The 18,355-nt window shown below is 45.9% G+C and overlaps 1 protein-coding gene across 2 annotated transcripts in view; it reads left to right on the top strand.

Moving 5' to 3' along the window:
• Positions 1–5,161, top strand: part of RCAN1 (regulator of calcineurin 1) — a 79,457-nt gene extending 74,296 nt beyond the window's left edge. For both annotated transcript variants that reach the window (XM_073584628.1, XM_073584630.1), the window contains exons 2-4: positions 1,456–1,629; positions 2,456–2,615; positions 4,122–5,161. In XM_073584628.1, coding sequence (XP_073440729.1) covers positions 1,456–1,629; positions 2,456–2,615; positions 4,122–4,300 — 513 coding nt within the window. In that variant the 3' untranslated portion in view covers positions 4,301–5,161. The remainder of the gene's footprint in view (positions 1–1,455; positions 1,630–2,455; positions 2,616–4,121) is intronic.
• The last annotated feature ends 13,194 nt before the right edge of the window (positions 5,162–18,355 follow it).

The raw sequence follows: 18,355 nt of genomic DNA, 5'->3' as shown, positions 1-18,355 counted from the left end.
GTTTCGGCTCCTAATCAGTGTTGGGTTTTTTTCGCCCGTCGCGGTGACTGGCATTGATTTGTCACACAGAATGCAGAACACCGCGCGCTCCGCTCCCCGGGGCAGAGGGGGCTCCTATGACTTGCAAGAAATTGTCGCCACGCGAGGGTCTGCTTCATGGAAAAGGCTCAGGACATGGTGGATTTTACATGATGCAGGCGAAGAGAGAATAATAACAAATGGAGGCTGAAAATCTGCGTCCTTAACTCTATCCATTGTGCTGAAGTGTCATCCGCATACATAAGTCTGTGCAGCCAGCAGACACAGTGCACTATACTGCAGATCCAAGTTATAGCGATTGTAAAAAAAAATTTATGGGTCACATTGCATTTTTTTTTTCTTCTAAAGAAAGGCTTTATGTCAAAATAAAATATATCTATATATCTTAATAATTCATCTCTGGAAAGACCTAAACAAGTCTGTGCATCCAGTAGAAGCAGTGTATTGTAATGCAGATTCAAGTGAAAACATGTGTGGATGATTTTGTATTTTTTTTTTTTTTTTTTTTTCTAACGCTCCAAGATTATATCCCTATAATCCGAGGGACCTAAACAAGTCTGTGCATCTAGTAGAGGCAGTGTATTATACAATAGTTTTCAGATGTGAAAAGACACATGGGTTACACGGGATTCTTTTGTTATGACGGGTATAGGACAAAATCAATATGGATTCATTGCAGGTCAGCAAGGACTAGGAGATATTAAGAAGGCAGCTTGGCTAAAGAATCGGACTACACTTTCTTTTTCAGTCTGCAACAATGAAGGCACATGGGCTGCTTACAGCAAGCCATAGGATATGGTTAATCGAGATTATCTGCAGATTTCCTATTTTAGATGCTGTAGACCTAAATAAGCACAAAAAAAAATGAAAATTGCAAATGTTTACAAGCTTTATAAATGTATTTTCTTCTGGTGATTTGGATCTAAGGGGTAACGTTTCTCCTTGTGGAGAGTGACAAGGCAAGCCTGGCATGTCAGAGAGAGGAGACTTGTAAGCCATGCATGCTTCTCTGGGAAATTAAATAGGAAAGTTGCTTGAGTTCTACTCGTCTTTCTCTCTGAAGAGGCAACTTGCCTATTCAATTTCCCAGAGGAGCATGCATGGCTTAGAAGTCTCCTCGCTCTGACATGCCAGGTTTGGCAATATTGCCGTTTAGGATCGCTACTTCCAATCCTAAACGTCAATATTGACTCTTTAACGAGCCTTGCAAATATGACTTGAGATTTTGGTTTGGCTTTTATCCTAATTTGCAGACACGATGTTTCAGGGTGTTGCCCCTCCTCAGTGCAAAGTAGGAGATCTGATTTGGGTAGGTGAAAGGCTCTGGACTGGGGTCTTCTGATGTTTTGAATTCTTTGTATTGTGTGTACTGGGAATATAACGTTCAGTGTTCACGTTTTGTTTCTTCTCTTTCAGACCAAGTTCGAGTCTCTGTTCAGAGCGTACGATAAAGATGCCACCTTTCAGTACTTTAAGAGTTTCAAGAGGGTGAGGATCAACTTCAGTAACCCGCTGTCAGCGGCCGAGGCCAGAATCCAGCTACACAAGACAGAATTCCTAGGGAAGGAGATCAAGCTGTACTTCGCACAGGTCTGTCTGAGCCGCCATTTCTAAAGCGTGAGCCGTAAGCGAATACCCTGCATAGACATAGGGTTAGAATTCTATGTGTCTGCAGCCACCACTAGAGGGAGCTCACTGCAGACTGCTTTATCATTGAGTTCAGTGTATAACCTGTATACAGAAAGTTCCCTCCAGGGAAGAATGCAGGTAGAGAGCATGAGATTATAGATAAAAAAATATAATTCTATGTATGAGAGAAGCTTAGCTCCAATTTTACATAAGCACTTCAATTTTGAATTATGAGACAGTTACATAAATACAAGTTTTTCAGGCTTAAAATCATGTTTGTAATTTGGCTTAATTAAAAATGTTGCTCCATTTGGATTTTCCAGGTTCTTTGTTTCTGTGCACATCTCTTTGATGCCTGGGAGGCTGTCTGAAAAAGACAGATAAGAGAGTTAAAGGCTCTCCTATCTGAGCTCCATAGGGGACTGACTAACAGATACTCGGTTAAAAGGGTCGTCAGCTACTTCTCAATTACTATATTCCTCCGTGTAAAATGAAAAACCGCGATCCCGATCCAGTGATGTTTGCGCTGGGTCTTCAGGGGCTCAGGTGACCTGAGAACGACACGTGAACCCCAGAAGACTCAGCATCACTGAAACTGCGCCTGCTCTGGAGGGGGATTTTGCAATATTTTTAATGAAACCCAATTGCAAAAATAACTTTTAGCCCAAAATACTTAAATCTAAGTTTAAAAATAAAAATTCTTGAAAGAGGGACAACCCTAGACACATTGCCATGTGCAGTCACTGTGACCCTGACCGCTCCTTTTATTAATGTCTTTCTTTTGTAGACATTGCACATAGGAAGTTCACACCTGGCGCCACCAAACCCAGAGAAACAGTTCCTCATCTCTCCTCCCGCTTCCCCTCCGGTGGGCTGGAAACAGGCAGAAGACTCCACCCCGGTTATTAACTACGATCTTCTATATGCCATCTCCAAACTTGGCCCAGGTAGGAGCTGCTGCATGTGTATATACACTGAGTAATAAGTCGTAGACCTCCTGAGGATTTATCGGCAGGTGCGAAACATTTTGGTTTCCCTTCTCCTTATAAGCTACATCAGTATGCTTCCCCGCTTTGCTTCATTTATGCCAGATAGCAGTAAGAAGCCCGCAGCGGTGGAGAGCTAGCCCGGGCCGTGGCGTTACACAGTGGTCATTACCGCCAGGGAACGTTTCCTCGGAGCTGTCCAGAAATAGCTGCTGATTATACAATGTGCGCGAGGCCAAGTTTCCATTCTTTCCAGACAAAATCACTCCGTTATTTTTCTACGCAGCACATTTTTCCTACATTAGGCTAAGGGGGGAAAAATATCCCTGACAAGTATCGCCTCTTCCTATCTCTAATGTGGGAAAATGTACACTGGTCTATATATATCATATTCTTATTAATTTACATTGGCCTCTGGTATGTGCTGAGTGACAATCACAGGCTGTATAATACCCAAGCTCGGACTGGCCACAGGAGAAGAGGAGAATTCCCAGGTGGGCCCCTCTTATATGAGCAGTAGACTTAATTCACTATGTAAAGACAAAGGCAGCATCTGACACTGATAATACCCATGGGTCTGGTAACCCTGCTTTCCACAGACCCTGATGGAGAAATAAATATCCCAAAAGAGTCGGGTTGATTCTATTTTGAAAAACCCATTTTTAAATCCAAAGCGGGAACTCTAGTTAATAGGATTGGGTCCGGTATTCTGGATCCTCATGGAAAGCGGTTACCTAAAGCATCTCTCGCTCTGAACGACCCGTCCTGTCCCGCACTGGACAGCCCATTGATGTGAATGTGCATTGTGTAATACTTAGTTTCCCCTATGGTGGCGCTGCTGAGAAGTCAAGCACTTAAGGCCCCATTCACCATTTGCAGGGTTTAAGTCCCTTTTCCGTATTTAGTGATGTTCATGGAGAGTTTCTGAGCAAAACTCGTGCACACAGTTTGACTTTTGCACAAAGGGAAAAACAATACATCTTATTTTTTTTTTTTTGGCTTTAACCATTTTTGCAACTTTTGACTTGTGACATTTTAGTGCAAAAAGTCATAACAAATTGCACCAGAAAAAAACCTGACTTGCACAGAATTTCTCCAGTTTACGACTGGAGTACATTTTGCGACAAATTTTATCTAATTTTAGAAAAATTGCAAATGATTAATCAGGCGAAAAGATCTGGAAACCCAAAACTCTATCAACAGTAGCGAATGAAAAGAAAGGGTGAACACATAAAATAGACAAAAATGGAAAGATTATTTTAGTGCAGACAAAAAAAAGGCACAAAACACCCAAAACTTGACAGATTACAGGCACAAATCCAATAATAAATCCTCGCAGATTATATCTGGTAGGTGGAGATCTCAGCAGGGGAGAGACATTGTGAGCACCCTCTCAAGAGATCCTTCTAACGCAGGGATTTGTTAGCCCCCTGATGAATATTGACAGTTTCCCCTTTTCCCTCACAGGAGAGCAGTATGAACTACACGCCGCCACAGACACCACCCCCAGCGTGGTCGTCCACGTCTGCGAAAGCGATCCCGAAAACGAACTAGAGGTGGAAGAAGACGAGGACGGCATGAGCAAACCCAAACCAAAAATCATCCAAACGAGGCGGCCCGACTACATGCCCATCCACCTAAGCTGAAGAGGACGGCTGGCGCGTTTTTGAAGACAGACGTCAATTTCACTCCATGAAATTTTTGTAACCTGAGGACGAGAAAACTCAGCGTGCGGCACAGCGGTGGAAGAGGCCGAATTCATACACCACTCGGCTCTTCCAAACCGGTGTAATTTTTTAGGCTTGTTTTTATTTTTTTTCATTTTTTAGGCCGAGCAGCGCCCTTTTGTCTTGGAGAATCCTTTGGGCCTTATACAACAACTGTTAAGGGGGGTGACGGCTGGTTTTGAGGCCTCTTTTTTTATTTTTCTTGCTTTTCCGAAGCTTTTACGTTAATGGAATAGTGAGGGTTTGTTGCGAGTCGGCCCGTTGCGTGCAGAGGCGCGTGGGCGGCTTCACCGTGACTTCTCTTTGTACATATTTGCTGGTATGCGCACACCTGTCCATTGCAAGCTGGAAGGAAGAGTACAACATTTTTAAAAAATTTTTATTTTTAATTCATTTTTTTTGTTAATATTTTTTGCATGTGAACTCGATGCTGACTTTTTCTATCGTAGGTTTAGTTTTAGATATATTTTCTATTTTTTTGTTTAGTTTTTTTTCCCCGGTGAACTGTGTGACTTCACTCGCAGAACGAGTCGGGGGTGATTTAGGTTTTTTTTTTTTAATTCTGTTGTACGGAACATGAGATCGAAAGTCAAAATATAAGACAAAAAAACCCCCCAAACTTTGGACTTTATACCTTACTGGTTTATTAGCTATCGATCGTACTTACAATCTGATATAGTGTAAATGACTTTTACCTTCGCAGTCTAATAGCTTTTTATGAATGTGTCTGATGTCCGTGTGATTCTGGAAAGACCATGAGATAAAGTATGCAATACCTTGCGTCCCGTGTGCTGCTTTTGGAGTCCACATTGTGACCTACAGTATCGATTTTTCAGTTTCAAAATGGCGTCGGTCTAGTCACCTGACTAATATTATGTTCATGTTTTGGGGGGTTTTACAATAGATTTTCATTATTCGAGGCCTGGATTCTCTCACCACTAGGTAAGACTACAAATCACGCATGGTGCTACTCCCAAGATCACCCCCTTTAAATGCAAATGAGCATATGCTCCTCCCCTTTGGGGTCCAGATCACATGACTATACCATAACAATTTGGAGAGTTCTATATTTCACATGTCCATTTTGAATTGATGTTACGGGATCTAGTCAACACTCTGTGTCTCCTGAGCTCAGCCACGTCGTCGTCCCTCCACTTCGCTGTGCTGGTTGCAGCAGGAGCCTCTCCCCTCAATTCCACCTGCACTGTTACAAAATATTTTGAATTGATGTTACGGGATCTAGTCAACACTGTGTGTCTCCTGAGCTCAGCCACGTCGTCGTCCCTCCGCTTCGCTGTCCTGGCTGCAGCAGGAGCCTCTCCCCTCAATTCCACCTGCACTGTTACAAAATATTGCTAAGCCACACCCATTGGCAAGGGGGTGGGGCTTCCGTATGATGCTGATCAATAGTAGATTGAAGGATAAAAGCAAGTGGGTCAAATTACACAAAGGTCGATCCTGAGTATGGCCACCAGGACAGGCCCCTGATAAGCCATGGAAAGGGTCCTTACACCCCTTATACATCTGACAGATGCTAAACAGAGACCTTTCAGTACACTACTATAGCACTTTCATCGTCTGTACATTCAGTACATGTATGGGGAGATTTCCATGTGCAGCCTATGGACATAATGTGAACACAGCCTTTATTAAGCAATGGATAATGTTTTACAAGAAGTACCTCCCACCGATCAGCTGTTTGCAGACCCCTGCAACAGCACAGTTCTGTTCTTGGGGACCTATTGAAGTGAATAGGAGCTGAGCTGCAGTACCCTAGAACGGCCACTGCACACTGAATGGCGCTGTACTGAGTTGCAAACAGTTGATTGGTGATGGTCCGACACTTAGCACCCCGACCAATCTAAGATTGATGACCTGCCCTCCGTGTCCTTGACGGCCCCCTTTAAGTAAAGCCCCCGTTACACACTGCGATATCGCTAGCAATATCGCTGTAAAGTCACCGATTTTGTGACGTTGCAGCGATATTGCTAGCGATATCGCTGCACGTGATACTTACCTCCGACCGGCTCCCCCGCTGGTTATCGCTGATCGCGCGAGAAGCTGCTGGATCATTTCTTGTCGGTCACTTCCTGCGGCGCTTCCTGCTGTGACGACGAGCGACGCGTGGAGCCGGGCGGGAGGACGCAGGATCGCCTCGTCTGACAGGTAAGTAGCGACCCCCGTCCCCAGCGATGTCGCTGGTGAGATCTGCCTGTGTGGCAGCTCACTAGCGACCACCTAGCGATGCACCAGCGATCCTGACCGCGTCATATCGCTGGTCTGGATCGCTGGTGCATCGCTAGGTTTAACGGTACCCTAAGGCAGGGAATACAGTGCCTTATACTCCCTGGGACAGTGGGGGGTACTGCTTCTCATCAGAGACACAGCTGGAAAATGGAGACTTTGCTTTCATGCTCTATTGTGGGAAAAAAAAGTGAGCAAATGACTATTATTCCTTCCTTTCATCAGACAAAACCATCTGTAGACGGCTGTTTCGGGTTTTCTGTATCTGTCACATTTTGTAAAGGGTGATGGAATGAAAAAAAACAAAACAACCATCCTGTCAGTCCTCGCTGCACCTCTGGCAGAACCAGGAAGCTCTGGATGAACGATGCTTTTACCCTGGGAACTTCAATTGTGTCACATCTACAAAACATATCAGGATCACATTTGATTTCTTGGTGGATTTTCTCTCCGGCAGGATCCCCAATCCATGGTTTTGTTCCTGTCTTCGTATTTCATCTGTTGTGTAAAAGTTCCCAGACAATAAACTCCTTTTATATTTGTGTCTTTATCCGCCAGTTTTGATCCTTTTTTTTTTCACCTTGATGGCCACAGATTATAATGAAGCATATGTATCTTAGGTGTAACTGGTTCTAGCAATTTTTCATCTGATGCTAAGGAGCATTTTCTTATACAGTTTGGCGCCACCTGGTGTTCACAGGCTTTTGCACTGTTCGCATCCACCTTTTATACTGCATCCTGGTGGTCGCACATGCTCAGTCACTTTCCCACAACCTGCACTGCAGGGCGCCAATAGAAAAAAGTTTCCTGCTGCATGTCAGGAAAAGAGGGGAACCTCTACAGACAATCACTTTAATTGCCAAACTAATATAGACTGTTTTACTACACCGCGTGCGCTAACCATTGATCTCTCATTTACTGTTTCAACCTTAGATGCCCTTTTAAAGGGAACCTGTCCTGCCCACAAACTCTATTAATTTGCAGCTATGAGGTTAATCTGCAGGTTCCAATGTCCATCTTACATACTGAAAGCCCGACTACTGGGAGATGCTTGAATTTTTTTCCTCCCATGAGCTTCTGGCTTTCAGTCGTAGAGGAACAGCTTCACTCACCCACCATTCAGTATACAGCCAGTAGTGGCTGTAAGCACGCTCCAGCACTTTGATTGACAGCTCGATCTGCAGTGCATCAGTGCACAGTGAGCTGTCAATCAAAGTATCGTGATGCGCTTACTGCCACTACTCGCTATGATCTCCCCTTTTTCCAATGGACAAAAGTTTTTTAAAAATGTAAAAGTTTTTTGTTTTAATGAGTGAAGAAATTGGCTATATAAATGTTATACAGTGCTCAAACCCGTAACATTCCGCATAACAAATTATTCTGCAAATTGGATTTAAGTGTCATAAAGATGTAATTTTTTTTTGTTTTTTCACAAAATCCTGGATGGTTTGTGTCTCAGGGTCTCTGGATCACTGAAATCTCAAACACCTGTGATAATTAGTTGCCAGATGAGCCCAAATAAAGGAAAACTACTTAAGCATGATGTTCCGCATTATTATGCAGCTACAGGTTTCATGCAATACGACAAAGAAAAAGGATCTCTGCTGCTGAAGAGCATCAAATAGTACAATGCCTTGTACGAGGTATGAAACCATTAGATATTTCACGAAAAGCCGGATTACTTACCAGTAATGCTCTTTTAATGAGTCCACGACAGCACCCACTGGAGGTAGCGGGATCCGCCCCATAGGAGCAGGAAATTTACAGAGAAATAAAAGGGGCGGTCCGCCTCTCCTCAGTTGTATTTCAGAGTACCAGGAGGACCGCCAAGAGTTAGGCAAGGTTCTTGCATTTTAGGTTAACTTTTAGGCTGAGTTCACACGTTGCATTTTTTTCGCGTTTCCGCGGCGGTTTTAACCGCGCGATTTTGCCGCGAAAACGCGAAAAATAAGCATCCCATGCATTCCTATGGGATTCCACAATGCTGTGCTAATGCTGCGGTTTTTACCGCGGCGGAATCGCTTCGCGGTAAAAACCGCAGCATGCTCATTAATTTGCGGAATCGTGGCGATCCCGCACCCATAGGAATGCATTGTTCCGCTTACTTCCCGCATGTGGCTGTGCACACCATGCGGAAAGTAAGCAGAACAATTGCGGATGGTACCCACGGTCCGGAGGAGAGGAGACTGTCCTCCGGGCTTTGGGTACCATATCCCTGTAAAAAATAGAATTTAAAATAAAAAATATTGTTATTCTCACCCTCCGACGTCCCGCGCAGCCTTCCCGCTTCTCTTCACGCTCCGGTCCCAGTAGTCCTTTGCGAAAATGCCCGCGATGACGTCCGTTCTCGCGGGATCGCGAAGTCTCGCGGTCATTCGCGCGACGTCATCGCGAATTACCGTGAGACGTCGCGATCCCGCGAGAACTGACGTCATCGCGGGCATTTTCGCAAAGGATTACTGGGAACGGATGAGCGGGACGTCGGAGGGTGAGAATAACACCGGTTTTTATTTTTTTTTTTACATTCTATATTTTACTACTGATGCTGCATAGGCGGCCTCAGTAGTAAAAAGTTGGTCACACTCGTCAAACACTATGTATGACGAGTGTGACCAACCTGTCAATCAGTTCTCCAAGCGATGCTACAGATCGCTTGGAAAACGCTAGCATTTTGCAAGCTAATTACGCTTGCAAAATGCTAGTTTTTCCGCGGGAAAATCGCGGGAATTTAAAATGCGATTTTCCCGCGGACTGGAATTCCGGAATTCTCGCGGTAATTTCCGCGAGAGTTCCGGTATGTGTGAACTTAGCCTTATACTTTTATATTTAAGGAATACACTCTATTAATATATGTGGTGTATCTCTATTATTATCTTCATAGGGAAGGAAGTGAGCGGGTGCTGTTGTGGACTCATTAAAAGAGCATTACCGGTAAGTAATCCGGCTTTTTATCCTTCGCCACGACAGCACCCACTGGAGAGATTCCAGAGACCATCACCTGGGTGGGACCACCGTGCCAAGGACAGTCCTGCCAAAACTTAGGTCGGAAGTTGATAGGTCAAGTCTATAGTGATTATAGAAGGTAGAAGGGGTTGACCAAATTGCCGCCTTACATATGGCTTCGATTGGAACGTCTCCCCTCTTGGCCCAAGAGGATGCAATTGCTCAAGTAGAATGTGCTCTGATGTTCTCCGGAGGATCTTCATTTCTCGCGGAGTAAGCTAATCGGATGGCATCCCTGATCCATTGGGATAAGGTGCTCTTCGTGACTCCGTACCCCTTTTTACAGCCCTGAAAAGATATGAACAGAGCCCTACACTGTCTACAGCTCCCGGATCTTTTGATGTATTTTAAGACAGTTCTCCTAACGTCTAGGTTGTGAAATTTCTGTTCTTCAGGAGTGGAGGGGTCCCTGAAAAAAGTGGGGAGAAGTATCTCTTGTGATCTATGGAATTTTGCTAATACCTTGGGAAGGTATGATGGGTCTGGTTTTAAAACCAACCTATCCTGATATATCTGTAAGAAGGGTGGATCTATGGATAAGGCTTGAAGGTCGCTAACTCTCCTAGCAGATGTTAGTTCTACTAAAGGCCCCATCTCACTAAGCAATCTCGGTAGCGAGATCGCTGCTGAGTCACAACTTTTGTGACATAACAGCGATCTCACCAGCGAGATCGCTATGTGTGACAGCGATCAGCGAGCGGCCCCCCTGCCGGTATCGCTGATCGCTGCAAGAAACCTCTGGACATTTATTTGGTCGCTGGTCTCCCGCTGGCCAGCACGCATCGCTGTGTGTGACAGGCAGGAGACCAGCGATCAGGTGTAAAAAATAATAAAAAAAATATAGTTATTCTCACCTTCCGACGTCGCGTTCAGCCATCCCGCCTCTCTCCACGCTCCGGTCCCAGTGATCCTTTGCACGAATGACCGCGAGACTTTGTTATCCCGCGAGACCGTGACATCTCGCGGTCATTCTCGCAAAGGATCACTGGGACCGGAGCGTGGAGAGAGGCAGGATGGCTGAACGCGACGTCGGAAGGTGAGAATAACTATATTTTTTATTTTGATTCTATTTTTTACAGGATGGCCAGCGATGCCGGGCGCTCGCATCGCTGTGCTGATCGCTGGTGAAGCTGTCTGTGTGACAGCTCACCAGCGATCACATAGCGACTTACCAGCGATCCTGACACCTTCATATCGGTGTCGGGATCGCTGGTAAGTCACTTAGTGTGACAGGGCCTTAAGAGGGCCATTTTGAGTGACAGGTATTTTGGAGATAGTGTCTATTGGTTCAAAAGGGGCTCCCGTTAGGGCGTCTAGGACCAAATTTAAGTCCCAAGGAGGGATTCTAGGTATGTGAACAGGGGCCATTCCTTCACAAGCTGTAATAAATCGGGACACCCACTTATTCCCTGCTATATTATGGTCATAGAGTGCCCCTAATGCAGACACTTGGACTTTCAATGTATTCACTGCCAGAGCCAGTTCTTTTCCTTTTTGTAGTAAGGTTTCTCCTTGCGGAGAGTGACATGCCAGCTGTGGCTTGTCAAGGTAAGGAGACAATTTGTCTGCAAATTGAGATTCTGATTTGGCTTGTATCCTAAGTCATACTACAAGACTCGTTAAAGGGTTGATTGTGACTTGTAGGATCGCTACTACCAATAGGTGGCGCTGTAGAGTAAAAGTCCTCTTTCTTTCTGAAGAGGCAATTTGCATATTATTTTCCCAGAGGAGCATTGCACGGCGAATAAGTCTCCTTACCTTGACAAGCCACAGCTGGCATGTCACTCTCCGCAAGGAGAAACCTTACTTCTTAGACCCTAGTCCAGAGCCTCTCACCTTGCCAAATCAGATCTCATACTTTGCACTGATGAGAGCCAACAGCTCGAAACACCGTGTCTGCAAATTGAGATTCTGATTTGGCTTGTATCCTAAGTCATACTACAAGACTCGTTAAAGGGTTGATTGTGACTTGTAGGATCACTACTACCAATAGGTGGTGCTGTAGAGTAAAAGTCCTCTTTCTTTCTGAAGAGGCAATTTGCATATTTCCTTTTTGTAGAAATTCTAAGATAGAAACTATCGGAATTTCTGTGGAACGAGAGGTTGTGTGGAACTGCAGAAATTTTCTCCATATTCTTGTGTAAATCTGGGTAGTAGACTGCTCCCTGCTTTGTAGGAGCGTAGCAATTAGTGTTTTGGAAAACCCTCTTGATTTTAGTAGCTGCCTCTCAAATTCTACGCAGTCAAGTGTAGGCTGTCCACTTGAGGGTGGAAAAAAGAGAGTAGGTTGGAGATTGAAGGGAGGATCCAAGGATCTGATATCGACATGGTTCGTAGCCATGAGAACCACGGTCTCTTGGGCCAGGACGGTGCTATTAAAATTATCCTCGCCTTATCCTCTCTGATCTTCCGAATGACCTGTGGTAGGAGGATTATCGGGGGGAAGCATATGCTAGGTTGAATTTCCATGGGGCTTGAAGGGCGTCTAGTATGTCTGGATGATCCGTCAAGGACAGGGAGGCAAATCTTTTTACTTGTCTGTTCTCTTTCATGGCAAAGAGGTCTACTTAGGGCTGCCCCCATAAAGCTATTATGTCCTTGAAGACGCGGTGATTGAGGGGCCACTCCCCCTGCCGAAGTGTATGTTGGCTTAAGAAGTCCGCTTCTTGGTTGTTCTTTCCCTTGATGTGGAGGGCAGAAAGGGACAACAAATAATCTTCGGCTAAGCTTAAGATTTTTGATACGGAAGACATCAGAGTCTCTGATCGAGTACCTCCCTGTCTGTTTAAATACGTCACTGTGGTGGTGTTGTCCGATAAGATCCTGACATGCTTCTGCTGGAGCTGTGGAAGAAAATGATGTAATGCATAATCTACTGCTGTCAGCTCTTTAAGTTAGATGAATATTGTAGTTCCTCCTTACTCCATCTTCCCTGACAGCAGTTATTCCCCATATGGGCTCCCCAGCCATGGGGTCTAGCGTCGGTGGTTAAAATATGGGATGGTGATATTACCCATGGAACTCCTGCGGTCAAATGATTACTATCTAGCCACCATACTAGAGAAGTCAAGACTTCCTGGGATAGGGTTATCTTGTTCTCAAGGTGACCACCAAGCCGTCTATCCTCTTGGAGGATGTGATGGTGCAGTGTGCGGATGTGATATTGGGCCCACTGAACTGCCGGGGTACAAGAGGTGAGCGACCCCAATAGCGACATCGCCTCTCTCAGGGACATGCGTGGTCTGTCCATTGCTGCTCTAACTTTGCCTTTATTGAGCAAAATTTTTACCTGAGGGAGTAGACACCGCTGGATCGTAGAGTCTAACTGGAACCCTAAAAACGTCTCAAGGTGTAGGATCCTCCAGAGGCTGCAGTTGCTCAGGACCAGGAAAATCTAGCGGTAGTTTTAAACACGCTCTCCCAGTTTGGTTGGATCATAAACAGGGAGAAATCCCACCTAATGCCAACAAAATGCCTAGAATTCTTAGGAATGGTAATTAACACCCACCGCTCAAGGGTCTTTCTCCCAGAAAGAAAGTGGATTACCCTCCAGCAGGGAATTCGCTCTCTGTTGAAATTCCGGCTTCTATCCTTTCGCACTGCCATGAGAGTCCTGGGAAGAATGGTGGCAGCTTCAGAGGCGATACCCTTTGCCCTGTTTCGTTCCAGGATACTGCAGAGGAACATCCTCCTTCAGTGGGACAGGTCCATCTCTTTGCTGGATCGCCCCTTCCTCCCCTTCATTCAGACCAGGGAGTCCCTCAAGTGGTGACTGACCTCCCCCCTTGTTCATCTGGGATGGCCTTTTCCCACTGGCAGGTAGTAACTACAGATGCCAGTCTCCTGGGCTGGGGTGCGGTATTCCGCCACCTGACTGTCCAAGGACGATGGTCGAGGCAAGAATCCTCACTGTCAATCAACATTCTAGAACTGAGAGCGGTCTTTCTAGCACTTCTACATTGGGAAAGATACCTCAACAACCAGCCAGTCCAGATTCAAATGGACAACGCCACGGCGATGGCATACCTCAATCACCAAGGGGGAACCAGAAGTCCCCGGGCACTGGCCGAGGTATCCAGAATCTTCAATTGGGCAGAAACCGCAATTTCAGCAGTTTACATTCCCGGCATAGACAACACGGCCACCGACTTCCTCAGTCAGGAGGGGCTCGCGGCAGGGGAGTGGTCCTTACACCAAGAAGTGTTCCATTAGGTATGCCAGCTATGGGGGACTCCAGATGTGGACCTCCTGGCATCACGACAGAACAGAAGGGTACAGCAGTTTGTCTCAAGATACCGCAATCCTCTAGCAATAGGGGTCAACGCGCTGGTCATTCCCTGGACACCGTTCAGACTCCCTTACTTGTTCCCTCCCCTTCCTCTCCTGCCCAGGCTGCTAAACAAGATCAAGGCGGAATGGGTGCCGGGCATATTGGTCGCCCCGTACTGGCCCAGGAGGGCCTGGTTTGCAGAAATTATCAATCTTCTCACAGGCACCCCCTGGAGACTCCCCGACAGACCAGATCTCCTGGCTCACGGGCCATTTTACCACCCGAATTCTCGATTGCTCAGTTTCACGGCATGGCCGTTGAAACCACAATACTGAGAGCAGCGGGTTTTTCGGACCGAGTCATTAATACAATGATCCAGGCTAGGAAGCCTTCCTCTTCCAGGGTCTATTAACGAGCCTGGAAGGCCTATTTAGGCTGGGGTGAGTCTAATCACGTCACACCTATGCCCTGTCCCCTGCCATCTGTCCTAGCTTTTCTCCAGGCAGGGTTAGATGGCGGTCTGGCCCTAAGTTCCTTGAAAGACCAGGTATCTGCTCTCTCTATTCTTTTTCAAAAGAATTTGGCCTCCCGCTTACAGGCTAAGACCTTTCTGCAAGGAGTGGCACATGTGGCCCCTCCTTACAGATCCCCTGTGGCTCCATGGGATCTTAACTTGGTCTTGGAAGCCTTGACAGGTTCACCCTTTGAACCCCTACAGGAAGCTCCCATGTCTTTGTTGTCCTGGAAGGTGATATTTCTCGTAGCCATCACCTCTATTAGGTGGGTTTCAGAATTAGCGGCATTTTCCTGTCGTCCTCTATTCCTAATTATGCACCAGGACAAGGTTGTTTTGCGGCCTCCTCCTAACTTTCTTCCCAAGGTGGTATCGGCCTTCCACCTGAACGAGGATATAATCCTTCCGTCATTTTGTCCCGCTCCAACCCATCCTCTGGACCGTTCTTTGAATAAGCTAGACCTGGTCAGGGCGATAAGGATCTATCTGGCCAGGACCGCTCCTTTCAGGAAGGCGGACTCGCTCTTTGTTATCCCCAATGGGGTGAGAAGAGGCCTGTCGGCCTCTAAGGCAACAATTGCCCTCTGGATCAGAATGGCAATTCTGGAAGCCTGCCGGGTAAAGGACAGGGTGTCCCCTGCTGGGGTCAAGGCCCATTCAACCCAGGCGGTGGGCGCCTCCTGGGCGGTACACAACACGGCATCAGCCATGCAGTTGTGCAAGGCTGCCACATGGTCGTCCGAGTGTGGGGAAGGTGATTTGACGGACGGACTTGACTGAAGGGATGGTTTGTGCACTGTAGACGGATGTTTGTAATGACAGAAGGGAAACAGCTGGGGAAGATGGAAAAGGAGTGCAGTACCTAGATTTGACCACAAGATGGCAGGGGGAGCGTAGTTCAGGACTTGACAGCAGCTTAGGGCTTTAGAAACCGCTTAGTCATGGGGGGCGGGAAGATAGGAACCCAGGAGGGAAATTCCCGAGGAAGGGGATAAATAGGACAGGACAGGGTTCCAGGCTAGGCTAGTCCCGGGAGGAGCTCAGGAGGAGAAGACTCAGTACGGAGGACTGACAACGGTGGAGAGCTCAACCAGGGGACTGATAGGAAGAGAGAGTCAGGGGGGTGGCCCTGACACAAAGAACCGCAGGACAGAAGAGGCCCCGGGGGTATCGATAGAACGACGACCTCAGACTGGTGAAGCACTGGCGGTAGATAGGCATAGGGCAGCCCCAGTGAAAGAGCCCCGAGGAACGTCACTACGACTGAAGGAAGGTGCAGGTACCCGGGCCTGAATACGGAGAGCTGTAAAGGAGCTGCGGTGTATGGCTACGGTCAGGAGGACGGCCAATAAACTCAGACCTGTTGCAACCAAAATCTGCCTCCGTCTGGTGTCTGTGTCGTCTGGTCACGGTAAGCAGTGGACCCCCCCCCCCCCAATCCAGGCCATTACTACACGTGCATACCTTTTCAAGGTTCTATAAGGTCCATACCTATGCTTCAGTGGACGCCAGCCTAGGCAGAGGAATCTTGCAGGCGGCAGTGGCGAGTTCTCCGACCTGAAGGAAGTTTCTGTCTTTTCCCACCCCATGGACTGCTTTTGGATGTCCCACGGTTCCTGTGTCCCCCAATGAGACAAAAGAGAAAACAGGATTTTGGTTGCTTACCGTAAAATCTGTTTCTCAGAGTCTTCATTGGGGACACAGCGCCCTCCCATGATTTTATTACGTGTAATGAATATATGATGACTTACATGATAATGTCTCCTCCTACTGCTTTTTCACTAACTGATTGTCCTACAGCTGGTCGGAGGGGTGTATACTGCGGAGGCGGAGTTAACATTTTTTTCATGCATAGTGTCAACCTCCTAGTGACAGCAGCACACACCCACGGTTCCTGTGTCCCCCAATGAGGACTCTGAGAAACAGATTTTACGGTAAGCAACCAAAATCCTGTTATTAGCACTATGCGTGCTGGAGCCTGCTTCTTCGGGTCTTACATCACCGAGGCTAGCCATCTTGGTGACGCAGAACTTCCATCCAGGACCTGTCCAACTGAAACCTTACAACAGGTACACAATCACTTCTACAACTACAGTGGGATTACCACCCTCCAAGATGCAAGTACAGGGAATTGGTGACATCAATCCCTGCAATGTGAATGCTATGAGGAGCACAGCACATTTTTGAGTGCCGCTGTGGATGTGATAATTAATTTTTTTTTTTATTTAAAAATTAAAAAAAGTTACATGAACTCGTCACTGCAAAACCAGAGGGTCCATCAAAGCACTACAGTGCCGGACATTTTAATTGTGGAATATTTAATTATTTTAAAATGTATTTGATACCAATTCTTGTACAATTTTTGAAAAATTGATTGAGCAGTTTGAGTACGAATATGGCAGCGGTTAGCATCTATAAAGTCCTTATTGGCAAATTTGACTTATTACATAGTGATCGTTTTCACATCTCCCAGTATTAGCAATTGGTGGAACAGTTTTAAATCCCGTTCTTAAAACCCACTTAGCTCCACTCACTTATGACCCGTCTTGTGGGAAATTCCACACAACCGCTTTTAAATGAATTATTCCTGCAGTTTGTATTTGACCCACATGGGGGAGACATTACATCAGTAACGGTACAATGATACTTTATTAATGCTCTGCTAGAAAAATATTTTATTATGCTCCACTATATATTTATCACTCTACTGCACCTTTTTATAAGGGGTGTAATTTGGCTACTCTGTCGTCTTTGCCACGAGAAAAAAATTACAAACAATTTCTCCAGTAAAAAATGACCCCGATCAGTCCGATCACGGCTATATCAAATTCATATACTTTGTTGACTTTTTCTGAAATGTACTTTTTTTAATTTATCGGTCGAAGGAGCTTGATTTTTATATAGAGGGCTGTAGCTTTTATTGTTACCATTTTGGGGGACATACACATTTTTGACCAGTTTTATTCCATTTTTAAGGCTAGTTTCACACTTGCTTTTTTTTGCAGCGCGTTTTTCCCGCAAAAAAACGCATTGAAAAAACGCATACAAAAGCATACAACTGCTGCGTTTTTTTCAAGCATTTTTATGAGCATGCATGAAAAAAACGCAGCATTTTTATGCATTTGTATGCGTTTTTAGTGCGTTTTTACCGCGTTTGCGTTTTTTTCCAACATTAGGTGGCCCCTCACACTAACCCAAACCATGACTTTACTAACCCTAACCCTAACCCTAACCCTAACCCTGACCCTAACCCTTAACCAAACCATACTTAACCCTAACCCTGACCCTAACCCTAACCCTAACCCTGACCCTAACCCTTAACCAAACCATACTTAACCCTAACCCAAACCCTAAACCCTAACTAACCCTAACCCTGACCCTAACCCTTAACCAAACCATACTTAACCCTAACCCTGACCCTAACCCTAACCCTGACCCTAACCCTTAACCAAACCATACTTAACCCTAACCCTAACCCTGACCCTAACCCTTAACCAAACCATACTTAACCCTAACCCTAACCCTGACCCTAACCCTTAACCAAACCATACTTAACCCTAACCCTGACCCTAACCCTAACCCTGACCCTAACCCTTAACCAAACCATACTTAACCCTGACCCTAACCCCAACCCTAACCCTGACCCTGACCCTTAACCAAACCATACTTAACCCTAACCCTGACCCTAACCCCAACCCTAACCCTGACCCTGACCCTAACCCTAACCCTAAACCCCCTTAACTAACCCTAACTCTAACCCAAACCCCTAAATTCCATGGTTAAAAAAAAAAAACGCATGTGCAAAAAAACGCATACATGAGCATGCCAGTGCGCATGTATGCGCATCCATAGGCTATAATGGCCATTTTTAGCGCAAAACGTGCGCATATGTGCGCATGCGCTTTTTTGCAGGGCCAAAAAATGCAACATGCTGCGTCTGGAA

The sequence above is a fragment of the Dendrobates tinctorius genome, unplaced genomic scaffold (assembly GCF_039654945.1).
Source record: "Dendrobates tinctorius isolate UK_male_01 unplaced genomic scaffold, ASM3965494v1 ptg000084l, whole genome shotgun sequence".
Taxonomy (NCBI): domain Eukaryota; kingdom Metazoa; phylum Chordata; class Amphibia; order Anura; family Dendrobatidae; genus Dendrobates; species Dendrobates tinctorius.
This window is presented reverse-complemented; position numbering and strand designations above follow the sequence as displayed.